The sequence below is a fragment of the Trematomus bernacchii genome, unplaced genomic scaffold (genome assembly GCF_902827165.1).
Source record: "Trematomus bernacchii unplaced genomic scaffold, fTreBer1.1, whole genome shotgun sequence".
In the NCBI taxonomy this organism is placed as follows: Eukaryota; Metazoa; Chordata; class Actinopteri; order Perciformes; family Nototheniidae; genus Trematomus; species Trematomus bernacchii.
Genome location: NW_022987776.1, coordinates 781,666 through 796,451, shown reverse-complemented (window position 1 = coordinate 796,451; position 14,786 = coordinate 781,666). Strand labels below are relative to the sequence as shown.

The 14,786-nt window shown below is 42.7% G+C and overlaps 1 protein-coding gene across 1 annotated transcript; it reads right to left on the bottom strand.

The window, feature by feature from the left end:
- Positions 1 to 4,999: 4,999 nt before the first annotated feature.
- Positions 5,000 to 14,786, bottom strand: foxo3a (forkhead box O3A). Its single transcript, XM_034149001.1, has 4 exons — positions 14,184 to 14,786; positions 7,523 to 7,736; positions 5,577 to 6,079; positions 5,000 to 5,441 (listed from the first exon to the last, which is right to left on the bottom strand). The coding sequence occupies exons 1-4, from the start codon at positions 14,670 to 14,672 to the stop codon at positions 5,145 to 5,147; spliced, it is 1,503 nt and encodes a 500-aa protein (XP_034004892.1). The 5' UTR covers positions 14,673 to 14,786; the 3' UTR covers positions 5,000 to 5,144.

Below are 14,786 nucleotides of genomic sequence, written 5' to 3'. Positions count from 1 at the left end.
TGCAGTCAGCATGTCGTTGTGTCCCTGAGACACTTCACCCCAAAGTGCTCCTGTGGGGATTGTCCACAGTATTGAGTATGGAAGTCTCTGGATAAAAGTGTCTAACATGTAACATGTGATGTACTATAATGTGTACAGTACTGCACATAAAATATCATTAAGTGCATTAAGTAATCTAAAGACCTGTAATAATCTTTATGAAAGGTTAGCAGACATAAAGGCAGATTGAAATGTTTGTGTGTTACCTAAAGTCAACACATTTTACTTTAGCTCCACAACACAAGGGAATAACACAGTAAATGTTCTTCTTCTGTCCTCAGTGACTGCCTGTGACCTGTAGGGGGCGCTAACGCTGCACTCTATGATAGTATCTATAAAAAGGGATGTGTTTAAAGACAGCTGTTAAACCTTTTTTTAAATGGATGCCCTGTACACATACGATATGTCATCTTCACACTGTATTCTCTTTTTTGGTACAGATTTTATTCTTTGAAATGTTATTATATTGAAATGTTTTCTTTATTTGCTGTTATTTTTTTTACCATTTAAATGTCTCTCACTGTGCTGAGTGCCGGCAAAAGCATGCATGGACATTCACTTGATATGAGACACACCTTTGGAAGTGCTTCATGTCTCATTTTATTATCTTTAAATACATTTTTAAAACGCAGGGGAAAGAAGAAATGCGTTGTTGACTTGGTGGTGAAATGTTCCTTTAATGACGCACGCTATTGAAACATGACATGCTCCTCCCGGATACAGCGTGTGATTGGCTGTCAGCAGGAGGTGATTAGCCAATAGCAGAGCTCCCCCTGCAGCCTGCATTATTATCTTCTGCAGAAAGAAAAATAAAACACACTCACACACACACACGTTCTTTAAAGTGTATTTATTTATTTACATGCACCAGATCTGATACAGAGGGACAGGTAACAGAATGTATTTGAAGAAAAGTCATGACTTCCTTTCTCTCTCTGTGAGAATGTGTCCACAGACTACACCTCGTGAAAACCATCCCTAGAGTTCATTCTTTTTACACAAATACATAGAGACTGTACAAAGCGATCCCTGAAACAATCCATTCAGTATGTTATGCATTTATTATAATAGCTTTGTGTAAAATATATACAATTAATATCATTTCTGCACATTAGGGCTGATCACAAGTTGCATTTCAATGAAGAACAAGTTACAGCAGACAGATGGTCCGTTTGTTTAGATCTGGGGACAAAGAGGACCCTTTTATGCATCGATTGATTGGAGGAGTTGCAGAGATTATTGCTACGTTAGTTTACAGCAGATCTGCATGATACTGAATGCATTACGTATTTAAATAGTACGTATGTAAATGAGACTTTATTCAATTAGAAATTATTCTGAAGTCATGAACACTGTTCTTCGTCTTCTGATGCTCCGTTCACTGAGGACGAGAGAACGTGTTCTGCAAGGAAACACCCGAGAGTTCATTCATCAGGATTTAACACCTTCGTTTCCATGGAGACCAGATTGAGGCGATGGAAATGTGGGAATACGATCATGTGGTAAAGTAAACAAACAAAACTCGGTGAGGATGGACAGTAACAGCTGATTGATGTAAACACAAAGAGCTCGTCCCACAGAATCCCTTTCAATCTATTCTTTGTAAATCTTCCTAAACGCAGACATATTTTGGCGATATTTAAAATACGGTGGGTGTTTCCTTTATTTCTCTAACGGCAAACGTGACCTCCTCACCCAGCACCTGTTGGAGGACTGAAAGCTACATTACATCACATGACATTACATCACATCACATGACACTTGTAAGACGCTTTTATCCAGTACTGAGGACAATCCCCACAGGAGCACTTTGGGGTGAAGTGTCTCAGGGACACAACGACATGCTGACTGCAGTGGGGCTCGAACTTGCTATCCTCTGATTCGAAGATCAGCTCACTAACTAGCACACTAACCCACTGAGCCACAGCCTCCCTATATCTATTGTCTGTTAAAGCACCGAGGAAAGACTGCAGGAGGAAATATAAAGAGATTATATTCATGTCTTCTTTCAGAGTAGTGGGAATAACTCACATCCAGGAGTTTATGTCACTATCTGTGTCCGTCTGTGTCTGCAGATTTCTCCTAAACTCACCAAAAGTTAGCATGACATAACGCCTCATTAGCATATGTAAACATCATCTGTCAGACATCTTGTAATGTAAAAGATCATTGTGTTAATGTCAGTAATGAAGAGGGGAAGTTTCAAGTTGCTGAAGATGTGTTTTGATCTGTTTTTATATCTGCACTGGAACAAATGCTGCTCCAAAAACAAGTTAAACTATAATGAAAACCAGCTGTTTCCACTTGAAATGAGTCCAAAGATCTGCCAATAGAACAAGAGAACATCAGCTTGGTGAGATTTCTAAAACTAAGAAGGGATATTTAGATAAATCACATCTTGTTATTAGCAGGAGAACTCATTTTGAACTATATTTCACCAGAATCAGGAAATGCTGTGTTACAGAATAATCCTCAAAGGTTTCTGTGTTCTGATGTTAGTTGGTGACTTTCTAATAAATATGTAGAAAAAGATGTGTTTCATCTGAGATACAACTCAAAGTGAGATGTTTTGACTCAACAAGATGAAGCATTGTCTAAAAACCAGAGCCTATGTCTCACTGCAGTGATACTCCTGAAGTTATCATGTCTCATATCAGGAGGAGAGACATGTTCTGACCAGATATCAGACACAGATACTGGGCGAGATCTAGAGTTTTCTAGAGTGCATGGTTCCCAAAGAGTTTGTAGAGCGATTGCACCTGTAATATATTCACCTGTAGTTTCTCCTCTTAACACAAATCTAACTTTTAAAGTAACAGCTAAATCCTGTTTCTATATATCCTTATTTTGGTGATGAAATATTGCAGAAAGTGGAAGAAGGGGACGATGGTGAAGAGGGTCTGCAGCAGAAACACCATCATCATCATCATCATCCCATCAGTGACGCTCCTCAAACCTCAGGGAAAGAGAAACATGCAGAGAAACCACACACATGTTGTTTTAAACACGTTAACTCTGCACACTGATATTTGGTGCCTCGCTGCATCAATGGGGGAAAAGAACAAGCTTACAATGAACACTTTCAGTCCGTTAATTGAATAAAAAAAGCTCGTCAAGTATCGTCCACGTTAATGAAGTTCTCTGTAAACCGATGGCTGCTTTGGCTAAATGTTTTTTTCAGGAATAAAAGAGTGTTTTCCCTGAGACTAACACGAGTTGATGCTTTGAACAAAAAGTCTGTTTCTGAAGCGTCCTTAAAAACAGAACAAACTGAAGCGTCACATCGAGAATAACAGAAGTAATACTACGTGAATACACTGTTCCTCCCTCAGGAGAGATGTCGTTCTTCCGTGTTGGACCCTGAAGGCAGCATCTAGCTAACCAATCAGCTGTGGGTCCGTTAGAGATAAGATTTACTTTATTTACTTCACTAGAGAACTTTTATACCTCTCTATTATTTGACTGAATCCACAGAACTGTACATCTGTAGGGTTAGGGTGTCAATCCTCTTCCTCATGTCTCTTCTTTATCAACATGTGTCCCCTCTTCTTCATGTCTCTTCTACATCAACATGTGTCCCCTCTTCTTCATGTCTCTTCTACATCAACATGTGTCCCCTCTTCTTCATGTCTCTTCTACATCAACATGTGTCCCCTCTTCTTCATGTCTCTTCTTCATCAACATGTGTCCCCTCTTCTTCATGTCTCTTCTACATCAGCATGTGTCCCCTCTTCTTCATGTCTCTTCTACATCAACATGTGTCCCCTCTTCTTCATGTCTCTTCTTCATCAACATGTGTCCCCTCTTCTTCATGTCTCTTCTACATCAACATGTGTCCCCTCTTCTTCATGTCTCTTCTACATCAGCATGTGTCCCCTCTTCTTCATGTCTCTTCTACATCAACATGTGTCCCCTCTTCTTCATGTCTCTTCTTCATCAACATGTGTCCCCTCTTCTTCATGTCTCTTCTACATCAACATGTGTCCCCCTCTTCTTCATGTCTCTTCTTCATCAACATGTGTCCCCTCTTCTTCATGTCTCTTCTACATCAACATGTGTCCCTCTTCTTCATGTCTCTTCTTCATCAACATGTGTCCCCTCTTCTTCATGTCTCTTCTACATCAACATGTGTCCCCTCTTCTTCATGTCTCTTCTACATCAACATGTGTCCCCTCTTCTTCATGTCTCTTCTACATCAACATGTGTCCCCTCTTCTTCATGTCTCTTCTTCATCAACATGTGTCCCCCTCTTCTTCATGTCTCTTCTTCATCAACATGTGTCCCCTCTTCTTCATGTCTCTTCTTCATCAACATGTGTCCCCTCTTCTTCATGTCTCTTCTACATCAACATGTGTCCCCTCTTCTTCATGTCTCTTCTTCATCAACATGTGTCCCCTCTTCTTCATGTCTCTTCTACATCAACATGTGTCCCCTCTGCTTCATGTCTCTTCTACATTCTTCTTCACATCAACATGTGTCCCCTCTTCTTCATGTCTCTTCTTCATCAACATGTGTCCCCTCTTCTTCATGTCTCTTCTACATCAACATGTGTCCCCTCTTCTTCATGTCTCTTCTTCATCAACATGTGTCCCCTCTGTGGAAAGAGACTCTGAAAGTTTCAGGAACAAAGATTCTCTCTCTTTTTGATCCATTTCTATAAAAACCTGTCTGAAAATGAGCTGATCAGATTTTGGCCACTTTATGATGTCATAACGATGTTTTGTCTTGTGTAACCATTAGCCAATCAGCAACCAAGGTAACCCCCCCCCCTCCCCCCCACCTTATCACCTGAATCTCCTCCTAGAGCACCATTGTGTTCTTTGTAACCAAATCTCTCTCAGAGGGGCGTGGGGAGGGGCTCCTTATTTTCATCTGAAGTAACAGACAGAGAATCAGCACTTTGGAAACAGGGCTGAAACAGAGGGGATTATGGGTAATGCTGCAATGATCTGTTTGGTGTTTCAGCCAATCAGAGACAGGCTCTGTATATATCTGAGACCTGTGATATACTGATGAAGAAGAGGATGATAGGGGACCTTTAAATCTTGTGTTTATCAGAGGTTTTTTGGGAAGTTTTATGGAGAGTTTCTTCGTCCCTCAGAACACTAACTAACGGCGGCGAGGCGCGAGTCGAAGCTGAGGTCCAGACAGTCGGCGTCCATCAGCTCGTTGCGGATAATAGCGTCCAAATCGCACTCCAACCCTCCGTTAAACACGTCCAGGTCCAGGTCGGAGGTCAGCTTAACGGGAGACTTCGGGACCGGTTTGGCGTCGTTTTCCTCGGGGTCTTTTTTGTGCAGAATCGTGGCGTTTCGGCGTGAATTCTGCAGCGCGATGGCAGCGGCTCCGACCTGAGACATCAGAGGGTCGGACTGAGTCAGGAGGTCGTGGCTCTGAAGGTCCTGAAACAACAACAAGAAAGTGTCAATAAATCACTCTATTTTCCACATTCACAATATATCTTATGAAAAGGCATTATCTTATCTTATCTTATCTTAACTTATCTTAACTTATCTTATCTCATAAGTCTTTCCTACCAGAGTATAAAGAGTCTGAGCGTTGCAGACCGAAGAGAACCAGGTCTGTTTGTTCTCCTGGATCGTCTGCATGGGCGCCGTCCTCAGGGCGATGCACGGAGGCGTGAAGAGGCCGAGGGCGGAGGGACTACTTTCTGCGCCGCTGAAGCTGAAAACTGAGCACGAATCACCCTCTTCTTCCTCGTTTGGCTGCCGCGCCGCCACGTTGTCCAGCAGGTTTTCTGACACCATGTCGTTCAGGTTAAGTTCTGAGAGGGTGGAGGGAGAGACGCTGCTGGAGGAGGAGGAGAACAACATGGGGGACAGAGGAGAGTTCGTACCCTCCTCCAAACCCTCGTCTAGCTCCACGTTGGCGAGAATTGGCGACAAACGTCCGCTGAGCGTTGAGGCGTTTGAGTTTGTTCGAGAGCGGAAATCGGTCCAAGCGTCGAGTTCTTCGCTGCTTCGGGAGGCGGGACTTCCTGTCCACTTCGAGAGGAAGTTACTCTCTGATCCAACTTCCTGTAGAGACACCTGAAGGCACGCAATGTGCACAAGATCTGTCAAAGTCCATTCACTTTATTGCCAATCTTACAGTTTGTGTGTATTTTTTTACTTAACTTAACTTTTTAATGCTATTTTAGAAATATTTTGAATTATTTATTTCTATGCTGCAACGCAAACATGTCCCAAATTGGGATCAATAAAGTACTGATATACCTGATATAAGACATGATAACTTCAGGAGTATCACTGCAGTGAGATACAGGCTCTTGTTTTTAGACAATGCATCATCTTGTTAAGTCAAAACATCTCACTTTGAGTTGTATCTCAGATGAAACACGTCTTTTTCTACATATTTATTAGAAAATCACCAACTAACATCAGAACACAGAAAACCTTTGAGCATTTGCGGCACACACATTTCCTGATTCTGGTGAAATATAGCTCAAAATGAGTTCTCCTGCTGATATCAAGATGTGATTTATCTAAATATCCCTTCTTAGTTCTAGACATCTCACCAAGCTGATGTTCTCTTGTTCTATTGGCAGATCTTTGGACTCATTTCAAGTGGAAACACCTTGTTTTCATTATAGTTTAACTTGTTTTTGGAGCAGCATTTGTTCCAGTGTACAACGACCTCCGCAAAGTTAGTTTGGAAACAAAGGCCACGTCCACACGGAGACGAAACGGGTCGTATCCGCTACAGTTCTCTATCGTATAGACGGTTCGGCCACACGAGGCCGTAACGGAAACGCGGATAACGATAACGGGTCCCAAGGTGGGTAGATCTGCGGACGAAACGCTCTGGGGGGCCAAACGGCTCTGTGTGTACGTCCTATACGATAATTTCCTGATAACGATGACGCCATAGCCCCGCCTCTCCCCACCTCTGCTGCTCACCCCCGCATCACCCGCGTCATTGCTGATGTGTTTCGCCAACAACAACAACAACAATGGCGGATCACAGGGTTGCGTTCGTGCTCCAGGCGCTACTGACCATGCTACAGATGTTAGTGCAACATCTACAGCTCCTCTACCACAACCATCAGCAACAAGTGGACCTGGAGAACTACATGAACTACATGTTGCTGAATCCACCGCGGAGAATAACCAGAAGGGCAACCAGGCAACCATGGCAACCATGCTCGGGAGGTCTTATTCGCTGCTTTTGGTGTATTTTGTGGCGGGAGTACAGCGCCACTTAGAGGCCCGGCATATGTACTACAGTGTCTCCAGCGGGTCGAGGGGTCTCGTGTGGACGGACACGTTTCTTGAGCCGATACCGTGTGGACGGAAGACTTTTTTGATATTAACTAAGGTTCGTTTTCGTCTCCGTTTCGTCTCTGTGTAAACGTGGCCAAAGAGAGGTGCGTCATAACCTACAACCCCGATAGAGGAAAGTGGAGATTAAAGGTATGGTATTAAAACGCCACGACATACCTGGTAATAAACCTGGTTCGGATGGTTCTGGTTCTGAAGCGACGCCTTCTTCTTCTTCGCGGCTCGTCCTCTCGCTCCTCTGATGTTCTTGCTGTTGTCCATGGATACGGCTCGTCGTCGAGGAGCTTTCCCTTTGCCCTCCTCGGGGTTCAGGATCCACCACGAACTCTTCCCCGTTCCCTCGTTCTGAAGCTTCAGGAAGCGGCTGTGCAGAGACAGGTTGTGCCGGATCGAGTTCTGCAACAACAACAACAACAACAACAACAACAACAAAGGACAGCCGTTAAATTAGGGATAAGATAAGATACTAAGGAACTTTCTATACTTCTCTATTAAGGGATCATTTGATTGAATCCACAGACCTCTAAATCAGAGATCCTCCTCAAAGGATCATGCTAAATCTCAGAACACGAACTAACTAATTAACTAACTATGTTTACATTTGACTACTGGCTGCTTATTCGTTTTGCACTAATACAACTCTGCAAGATATACTTTATACTAGGAAATATATTATTTACTACCGTCATTCTGCAGCTACTTCAATACGTTCTACTTGTTTTACTTTATAATATTATATAATTATTGTATTTAAATGCTGAATATGTGTGCTCATACTTAACTAAAGGTCACCTATCATGCTATCTTTAGGCAATAACATAGGTCTCAGATATATAGAATTATATAAAAAACATGTCTATGAAGTGTTTTGCTCCAAATACCAAACAGATCACCCATTCTAGCCATGCCTCATATCCCTCTATTTCACTTCCTGTTTCTAAAGTGCTGATTTGGGGTATAAAGCTTTAAGGGGGGGGGGGTCTGAGCTCATGCAGGACCCGGCAGCTACTGTCTAAACTAAATGCTGCCGTGATGAAACGCCATATCATGGATTATCAAGGATTCTCTCTGAAACAGTATGGAGCTCAAAGGCTTTCTCTCTTGCCGGTTATACCACAAGGTGAGTTCCTTTTTATTTCCTGCTTCTTCACACACATGCTCTCCAGTACAGGTTAGCTCTGAGTGTTAGCGATGCTAATGTAAACACCGACCATATTACGTCCAAAACAGTCGGGCATTGTTTCTGATAGCAACGTTTCTGATAGGGCCGTGGGTCCACATTTCAGATATTACGTCATATCGGACGCAAATCTGGATCAGCTCCGTTGTTCCCCCGTTTTTAGAGATTTGGGTACGGAGGAAAAGAGAGAGGGTTTTATTTTCTGACGCTGCGTGAGTTCCCCGACACACCGGGGACACATGGTGATGAAGAGAAGACATCAAAAAGTGACTTTTGCATGATAGGAGACCTTTAACTAAATACTGTTTTTATTCTGTCTCCATCAGTAGTGTCTCTTTGCTGTAAATATGTTAATGTCCGTTCAGTGGGACTAACAGAGGAAGTCTGATTCTGATCCGACTACAAAAAAAGTCTTATTTAACAAAAACAAAAAGCACCAACGAGTCGACTAACAGAATAAGAAGGGCGGACATTATTAACAGAGTTGTATTCCTTGCAATAAAGCTGATGATTATATATAATTATACATCAATACATAAACAAACAAGGGCAGTGACTGATAAGACATTTTTTAAATAAAAAACGACTGAGGATGAATCAAAATGATGTTTTCCTCCAAAAACAATGACGGTTTTCCAATCGTCCAAACGCCAAACGCCTTTTGTTTGGCCACATGTTCCCAGATATCAACGAGTAACTTGGGGAGTAAGACAACCCTATAGATTAGATACAATAAACTACAAGAATGAGACGTAAAAGGTGCATTAAACCTGAACAAAGCAGCTGTCTGTGGGTCTGTGATCAGAAACGCTATGTAATATGTGGGCGTCTCAAGAAATAGAATGATAGGGTTGCCAGATACTTTTGAGACACAAAATCAAGTATATGGATACTTTCTCGCCTCCTCAGGCGCTTTAGAATCCTTCAAATGGTTCAAAGGGTTCAAAGGGTCAGATAAAGGAAATCTCTCCTGCTGATAACCTCAGAAAACAGTGACCCTTGACCTTTGTCCACATAATCTATATCAGTGCAACCTTCAGTCCTTTCTGACAGGGTTGCAATATATTTTGTCGTTGTTTTTTAGCTGTTAAGGTTATTTGTATAGTTACATTTTAATTTGGTGTAAATACTGTATTATCCTTATATATTTATTTTGTTACCTACTTTGCAACTTGTTTTTTTAGATTGTGTATGTCCTCACCACCAGATAGCAAAGCAGATTCCTTGTATGTGTGAACGAACCTGGCGATAATCCTGATTCTGATTCAACAAACTGAGAATTTTAGGGTTTTTAAAACCATTGCAATCGAAGAAATGTAGACCATAATGCATCAGATAGATAGATAGAATGGGAGGGATGCAGCCCTCTTTACACTGTGCTCTTAAGCCCCAAGGAACACATGCTGAAAACCCACCCCAGCAGGGGGTCTTGGGGGATTCTCCCCCAGGAGATTTGTATACATACTAACATATAAACTACGCATTCTGGTAACCTCTGAAGAAAATAAATAAATCTATTACTACCCGACATATTAATAATATGTTATGCCATTGTTTGTTTTTCACTTAGTTCTGACAGCTTGCTGCTCCTCACAGAGAGAAGAGCAAAGAGGAGAGAGTCTGTGTGCATTGTGGGTAGGGGTAGATAGCCCCCATTGCTCTGTGACCTGTCAATCATCAAACCGGGGGTCATATTTCATCATGTGTTCATTTTTATCTGAAGTTGTACCCATGGATGTATAAAAAATAGTTCTACCGCAAAGTTATTCTCCGTGGGGACTTCCGGCAACCATCTTGATTCTGATTGGCCAGAAGACTCGAAAAAACATCAGCAAAGATGTTTTATTGAGAAGATGATCGCTACGTGACAGAAGTTTTATAAACCGTTTATGGTCTCCGGTACTTCCAGCCCAACGCCCACTGCATGCACAGCGTTAGAAAAAAAATAATGACATTTTTTTTTCTTCACCCACACGTCTGCGACCCACTCAAAACGGGTCCGCGACCCACCAGTTGAGAACCACTGCTGTAGACCATAATGCATCGTGCACTGTAGACCATAATGCATCGTGAACTGTAGACCATAATGCATTGTGCTCTTCTTGTAACAACTTTCTGTATCTTCTGCAGGATTCCCCTCAACATGTCCATTATTATCCTAATCTCATGATGCATGTGGTCAGAGTCTTGCAGAAACACATCTGAGGAAAAAGACACTCCCAACAAACAGAGAATTAGAGGGTTTTTAAAAACTGTAGACCATTGCGCTCTCTTCTTGGTCCATGCACTTTTCTAAACATCTGCAGCTTCAGAAGAAGACGGGTCCATCTTAATGCTCTTAAAGTTGAATTAAGTTGAGTTAAATCCAGCTGTCAGAGATTAAACTAATCAAACTGTAGAAGGACCACAGATATGAATGAGTGTTCTATAGTCATGATATTAATAATACATTGGATTTTTATAGCGCTTTTCCTAATGCTCCAAGACGCTTTACATAAAATCAGAACAGAAGAAAACTAAAAACATTATATACAGTGCATGTAAATGGGCTGCAGAGGCTAAAATCCCTCCCTCCCCGGTCAAATGTCAGTAAAAAAAACATAAGATATTCACTTTAATTTGATATAAAGCAGATTCGAAGTTCTGGAAACTAAATTTAAAGACATTTCTGCAAATTGATACATTTTTAAATCTGTTATTTTCTCTGCAGACATTTGCTGTGTGCCACTCTGTCCTTTTTATGTTCACGAGGCAACAGAATCAATCAGCTGACTGTATATAATGTAGGTCAGTGTGTGTGTGTGTGTGTGTGTGTGTGTGTGTGTGTGTGTGTGTGTGTGTGTGTGTGTGTGTGTGTGTGTGTGTGTGTGTGAGAGCTGCTGCATTTATCAAAATATAATTATTATCTTTCTTATAATTTTCTCTTCTCACGTTATTATATATAGTAATATTCTCTGCACTACATAACATGTATTTCAGCTGGAGAGAAAAATCTATATTTATTTGTATTTTCACCAAAAAAAAGTAAATAAATATCTAATCCAAATTGTGTAAAACATTAAAACCATGAAATGTTTCACAACAAAATGTCTCTATGTCTCAAATATGGTGATTTTCTCAATGTATTTTATATTAAAGTGAATATTTTTGACTCTATAATGACAAAACAACACATTTGAGACACTGGGATGCACGTTTTCAACATATTTTCTGACAAATCTTTTAGTCAAACCCCCACATTTAGAGACAAATCTGCAAATGAAAGCTTGATAAAAAGCAAACAGCTTCATGAGACATTTCCGACAGCAACGTTCACACCGGACAGAAACCTAATGCTACGTTCACACCGGAGAGCAACCTAATGCTGCGTTCACACCGGACAGAAACCTAATGCTGCGTTCACACCGGACAGAAACCTAATGCTGCGTTCACACCGGACAGAAACCTAATGCTGCGTTCACACCGGACAGAAACCTAATGCTGCGTTCACACCGGAGAGCAACCTGATGCTGCGTTCACACCGGACAGAAACCTAATGCTGCGTTCACACCGGACAGAAACCTAATGCTGCGTTCACACCGGAGAGCAACCTAATGCTGCGTTCACACCGGACAGAAACCTAATGCTGCGTTCACACCGGACAGAAACCTAATGCTGCGTTCACACCGGACAGAAACCTAATGCTGCGTTCACACCGGACAGAAACCTAATGCTGCGTTCACACCGGAGAGCAACCTAATGCTGCGTTCACACCGGAGAGCAACCTAATGCTGCGTTCACACCGGAGAGCAACCTAATGCTGCGTTCACACCGGAGAGCAACCTAATGCTGCGTTCACACCGGACAGAAACCTAATGCTGCGTTCACACCGGACAGAAACCTAATGCTGCGTTCACACCGGACAGCAACCTAATGCTGCGTTCACACCGGACAGAAACCTAATGCTGCGTTCACACCGGACAGAAACCTAATGCTGCGTTCACACCGGACAGCAACCTAATGCTGCGTTCACACCGGACAGAAACCTAATGCTGCGTTCACACCGGACAGAAACCTAATGCTGCGTTCACACCGGACAGAAACCTAATGCTGCGTTCACACCGGACAGAAACCTAATGCTGCGTTCACACCGGAGAGAAACCTAATGCTGCGTTCACACCGGACAGAAACCTAAACCTAAATCTGTATTTCTGAGCATTTAACCAAAAACTACTTCTATTCTCATGTTGAAAAAAATACAAATATTCTCTGCACTACCAAAGATATAGTTCGACTGGACGGAAAATGACATTTTTATTTGTATTTCTGTATAACGGTCTAAAAAACATCAAATTCAGCTTTTAAACACAAATCCTAAATGTGTAATATGTCCCTAATGTCTCTAATGTCTCTAATGTCTCTAATGTCTCAAACGTGGATATTTGTCCTACTTTTATCACATTAAAGTGAATATTTGGGGTTTTCACAAAACAAGACCTTTGAGACACTGGGAAGACGTTTCCCCCCCATTAACACAGGAAACGTCTTCCTGCACCCCCACACCCTCCAGTCCTGCAGGATTATTACAGACTATATATTTCCAGAGCTTTTCATTCCCCCCCCCCCCCCCCCCCCCCCCCACCATCTAAACCCTGCAAAGCTCTGAGCTTTCATCAGACTTGATTCCAGGACGGATGAATTGGTTTTCCAACCCGAACTAATCCTTAAAATCAGAAGCTGCAGACTGAGATCTACTTCCTGTTTACACTTCACACACATTTGGACTTTATTTTCCACTTCTCAATATGTTGGGTTGATTCTTGACGTTGGGGCTTTATTGTGGACACCCCAACTTAATTCAAGACCTTCTGACTTCTCAACGTTTCTGGTTTGTTCTTCGACATTTCGGCCTCACTCTCGTCTTTTGACCGCGACTTGATTTATGTATTTATGTAAACAAGGACCGTGAATACAAATACATTGATCTCAGAAAAGAGAAGAGATGATTTACGCCAGATTTGAGCTAATAGCTCACACCCACAGCGGCCTTTAATATCCCAATTCCCTGCTGAGTGTTTGCACCCAAACACACCTTCAAATGAACCTGATAATAGACCCTCCTCTCAGGGGGGAGGGGGGGGGTCTGATAATAACCTGTTTGCCTCCCCTTCCTCCCCCACCTGCCTTAATGTGTCCTCACACAGGGACCAGGGGGGTCTTTGCTGTGGTTTCAGGAGCGTCTCACCATCTTTTTAACATTACGACTTTATTCTCTGTATTTTAAATTCTCTACATTTGGACGTTGTCACATTTCCACTTTGACATGTTTGCTTCTTTCTCTACATTTGGACTTGAAATGTGAGCTTTATTTTGCCCAATGTTTCCTCTTCTCATTAATATCCCTGCGGATATGCACACCCAGATATACCTTATAATAAACCTTATAATAAACCTTATAATAACCTAATAATAGACCCTCCTCTCCGGTGGATGTCTGATAATAACCTGTGTTTGCCTCCCCTTCCTCCCCCATCTACCTGCCTCTATGTGCACTAATGTGTCTCCACAGGGACCCAGCAGGTGGTCTCTGTTCAGGTCTCAGCCTCCTCTGTCTCACCTTCAAGCCTGCAGAGTTTATTTTTGGACATTTTGACTTTATTTTGGACATTTTGACTCTCTCTCACCTTCCATCCCGCGGAGCTGTTCGTGTCTCCTTTGTCCTTGAAGTACGGCACGGACCTCACCATCCAGTCGTAGATCTGGGCCAAAGTGAGCCTGTTCTCCGGGGAGCTCTCTATGGCCTGAGAGATCAGATCCGCGTAGGAGAAGTTCCCCCAGGCGTTCCTGCGGGAAGAAGCCTTCCTCAGGGCGGCTGTAGGGGGCGTTAAAGCCGGGGAAAGAGACCCGTCATCAGCGGGCAGATTCACCTCCACAGGCCGGGACACGGAGCTCAAAACCCGGCGGGGCTTCACCACAACAGCAGACCCCCCATCATCTTCATCCTCATCATCCTCATCACCCTCTTCCTCCGGGATGACATCACTAATGCCCGGTTTGTCTCCGGACTCTGGACGGGGCTGCGGCCAGGTGCACGAGCGCGGCCGCTTTTGGGGCTCGAAATCCGGATCGATTTCCACGATCAGGGGGGGGTCGGGGCTCCGAGCCTCGGACATGATATCAGCTGTGTGTGTGTGTGTGTGTGTGTGTGTGTGTGTGTGTGTGTCGACACAAAGGGTTAAAATCACTTCATCAATGTGTGTTTGCAGCTTTATTTACTGTGCACGCTG